This window comes from Leptonychotes weddellii, chromosome 1 (genome assembly GCF_054177405.1).
Source record: "Leptonychotes weddellii isolate Sample4059 chromosome 1, ASM5417740v2, whole genome shotgun sequence".
In the NCBI taxonomy this organism is placed as follows: domain Eukaryota; kingdom Metazoa; phylum Chordata; class Mammalia; order Carnivora; family Phocidae; genus Leptonychotes; species Leptonychotes weddellii.
Window position 1 is genome coordinate 185,104,361 of NC_138369.1, and position 2,832 is coordinate 185,107,192.

At 41.2% G+C, this 2,832-nt stretch overlaps 1 protein-coding gene across 1 annotated transcript in view; it reads right to left on the bottom strand.

The window, feature by feature from the left end:
* Positions 1 to 1,309: 1,309 nt before the first annotated feature.
* SETD4 (SET domain containing 4) overlaps positions 1,310 to 2,832 on the bottom strand; it is a 48,080-nt gene continuing 46,557 nt past the window's right edge. Inside the window, exon 14 of the mRNA XM_081799731.1 lies at positions 1,310 to 1,792. Coding sequence (XP_081655857.1) covers positions 1,710 to 1,792 — 83 coding nt within the window. The 3' untranslated portion in view covers positions 1,310 to 1,709. The remainder of the gene's footprint in view (positions 1,793 to 2,832) is intronic.

Consider the following 2,832-nt stretch of genomic DNA (forward strand, 5'->3'; position numbering starts at 1 on the left):
AGATGTCAAAATAACTCCAAGAAGAGTACAGGGCTGTTTTGATCATTTGAAACCAAATACCTGCCTTCTCTGAGATGGGGCTTTCAGACATAGAGCCTCCTTAAATACCACTGTGATGCTCTGAACAGATCACATTTCCCCTTCAAAGGTTATACTATGTTAAATTATAAGCAATTTCAAAAAGAACAAGTTGTTGTCCTACTTTGAGTCCTCTTCTCTTAAAAGCATGTTTTGACTAAGATTAATTTTATAGCCCAAGGAGATTTGGGAAAAGGGAAAAAAAAAGAAAAAACCTTGAAATTGCAAGTAAAAATAAGAATTCTGGTCGCTTCTTAAATATCAAGTGACGATGCTGTTTTGGAAATAGGACCAGATCTGCCCAGAGCCACAGGTAAATGGACCAACTTTGCAATTTGCAGTATCCGATAGACACTCTAGGGGGAAAAAAAAGCTAGCTGGATGCCACAGCTGCAGAGTAGCCATAATGGGAGCTCAACACGGGTCAATTTGCTCAGCTCTGTCCAGTGGAAAGTGGTCCAGTAAGGAAAATGAGGGCAGAGAAGTTCACTTCCCTCACAGCAGTGTCATGAGGCTAATTAGTGAGAGCTCCTGAAGCATGAAGAGTGGATCAGCAAGGTGGCTTAGCACGCTCGACTTCTGGTTTCTGCAAAACGTTCTCGTGTCGCATGGATAACTGCATCCTGACTGCTCCTACCACAATAACTGCAATATGCTCATCTCTTTCTGTACTAATAGGACCCTTTATTTACTTAACAAGGCATCTCCATAAAAATTTGTCATTTGTGTTTCCTCTTTTTATTTTTTTTAGGTAGGGGGAGGGGCAGTGGGCAAAGGGAGAGACTCTTAAGCAGGTTACACGCCCAGCATGGAGCCAGACGCAGGGCTCCATCTAACGACCCTGAGATGGTGACCTGAGCCAAAATCAAGAGTTGGACACTTAAATGACTGAGCCACCCAAGCACTCATCCTCTTCTTAAAACAAACAAAAAAAGACATCTCCTTGTGCTTTTTCATATTTTCTTCACATATGCTAGGAATCTCTTTGCTGGTCATTTATGTAACACTTGCTCTACCAAATCAGTGTAACTCATCATTAACTGGAGGGGCCCCAGGAAAGCCTATGTGGCAGATGGTACCAGGGTGCATTCACCCACCTAAGGAAGAAAAACTTCCTTATTTTTCTCAGCTTTTACATACAGTCACTTTGGTAATTCCATTTCCAGCACTTTTTTTTATTATTCAGATGCAAATTACCAAAGGGGAAAGATGTTTTCAATGGGATAGGGATTAAGTACTTGCATGGTGTGGCTTTGATCTTTTGGAGCATTTCCTGAGTCCTTGGATTTCAAACTGGCCCAATACTTAACTTCCTTAGAGGATTTAGTAGTCTGCCAGGGCTGCCATAACAAAATACCACAGATGGGGGAGCATCAACAGCAAACATTTATTTCTCACCGTTCTGGAGGCTGGAAGTCCAAGATCAAGGTGTCGGCAGGTTTGGTTTCTCCTGAGAGCTCTCTCCTTGGCTTGCATATGGATCTTCTCACCGTGTTCTCATGTGGCCTTTTGTCTGCGTGCACACATCCCTGGTGTCTTTACCTCTTCTTATAAGGAAAGGAATACTCTTGAAGTAGGGCCCCAGGCTCAGGACTTCATTGTATTAGTTAGGGTTCTCCAAAGAAGAAGACTTAGTATAGGAATTGGTTCATGTGGTTGTGGAGGCCAGGTAGTCCTAGAGTTTGCTGTCTGCAAGCTGGAGAACCAGGAAAGCCTGTGGTAGAATACAGTTCAAGTTCAAAGGCCTGAGAAACAGGGGCTGATGATCTAAGTCCCAAATTGAGTCCAAAAGCCCAAGGACCAGGACTGTCAATGTCCGAGGGCTGGAGATGGATGTCTCAGCTCTAACAGAGGGTAAATTCACCCTCATCTGCCCTTTTGTTCTATTTGGGCCCTCAACAGATTGGATGATGACCACCCACACTGGAGAGGGCCATCTGCTTTAGACAGTTCACCAATTCAAATGCTAATCTCTTCCAGAAACAGTTTCAAACATAGAAATAATGTTTTACCACCTATCTGGGCATTCTTTAGCCAGTAAAGTTGACATAAAATTAACCATCACTCTCATTTAACCCTAATTATCTCCTCAAAGGGCCTTTCTCCAAATACAGTCATATTGAAGGTTAGAGCTTCAACATATGAATTTGGAGGAACACAATGCAGGCCTTAACAGAGTATATACCAGACACATTAGCAGAACCAAATATAAAAACCCTATAGAATAGTGGAGGAGTTTAAGCTATTACTCTATTTTAACTCGACTCATAACACCATCAGTGTACAAATACTATGAGTTAAACCATCCTCCTGAAATAAATCAACTATCTATAGAATAAAAGCACTGTATTTATGGGAAGTGATTGGTCCTGCTGCTAATCTCTACCTTTTAATATAATTAAAAGGGGCTTCTACTCAACCAGAAACATTTAGACATTCATTTTAGATCCAAATGATGAAGTATGTCAAAATATATATCTTGGAAACCACCTGTTTCTAGCTTCTGATGGGGGAAAAATATTGTGGATATAGCATTTAATAAATAAGAGAGGAGGGCTTTTCACTCAATATCCTTAGGATCTGAGAAACTGCTACTGTTAAACTTAATAGCCATTACTATTTCAATAAACAGTGAGCACAACCAGAAGGCACTTAATCCAAAATGTATAAAATCTATGCAAATCATCACATGTGAGTAGCCAATGGGGGAGTTGAGCTTCTGGCACTAATTTACTACTGGCCCCTGGTACGTGT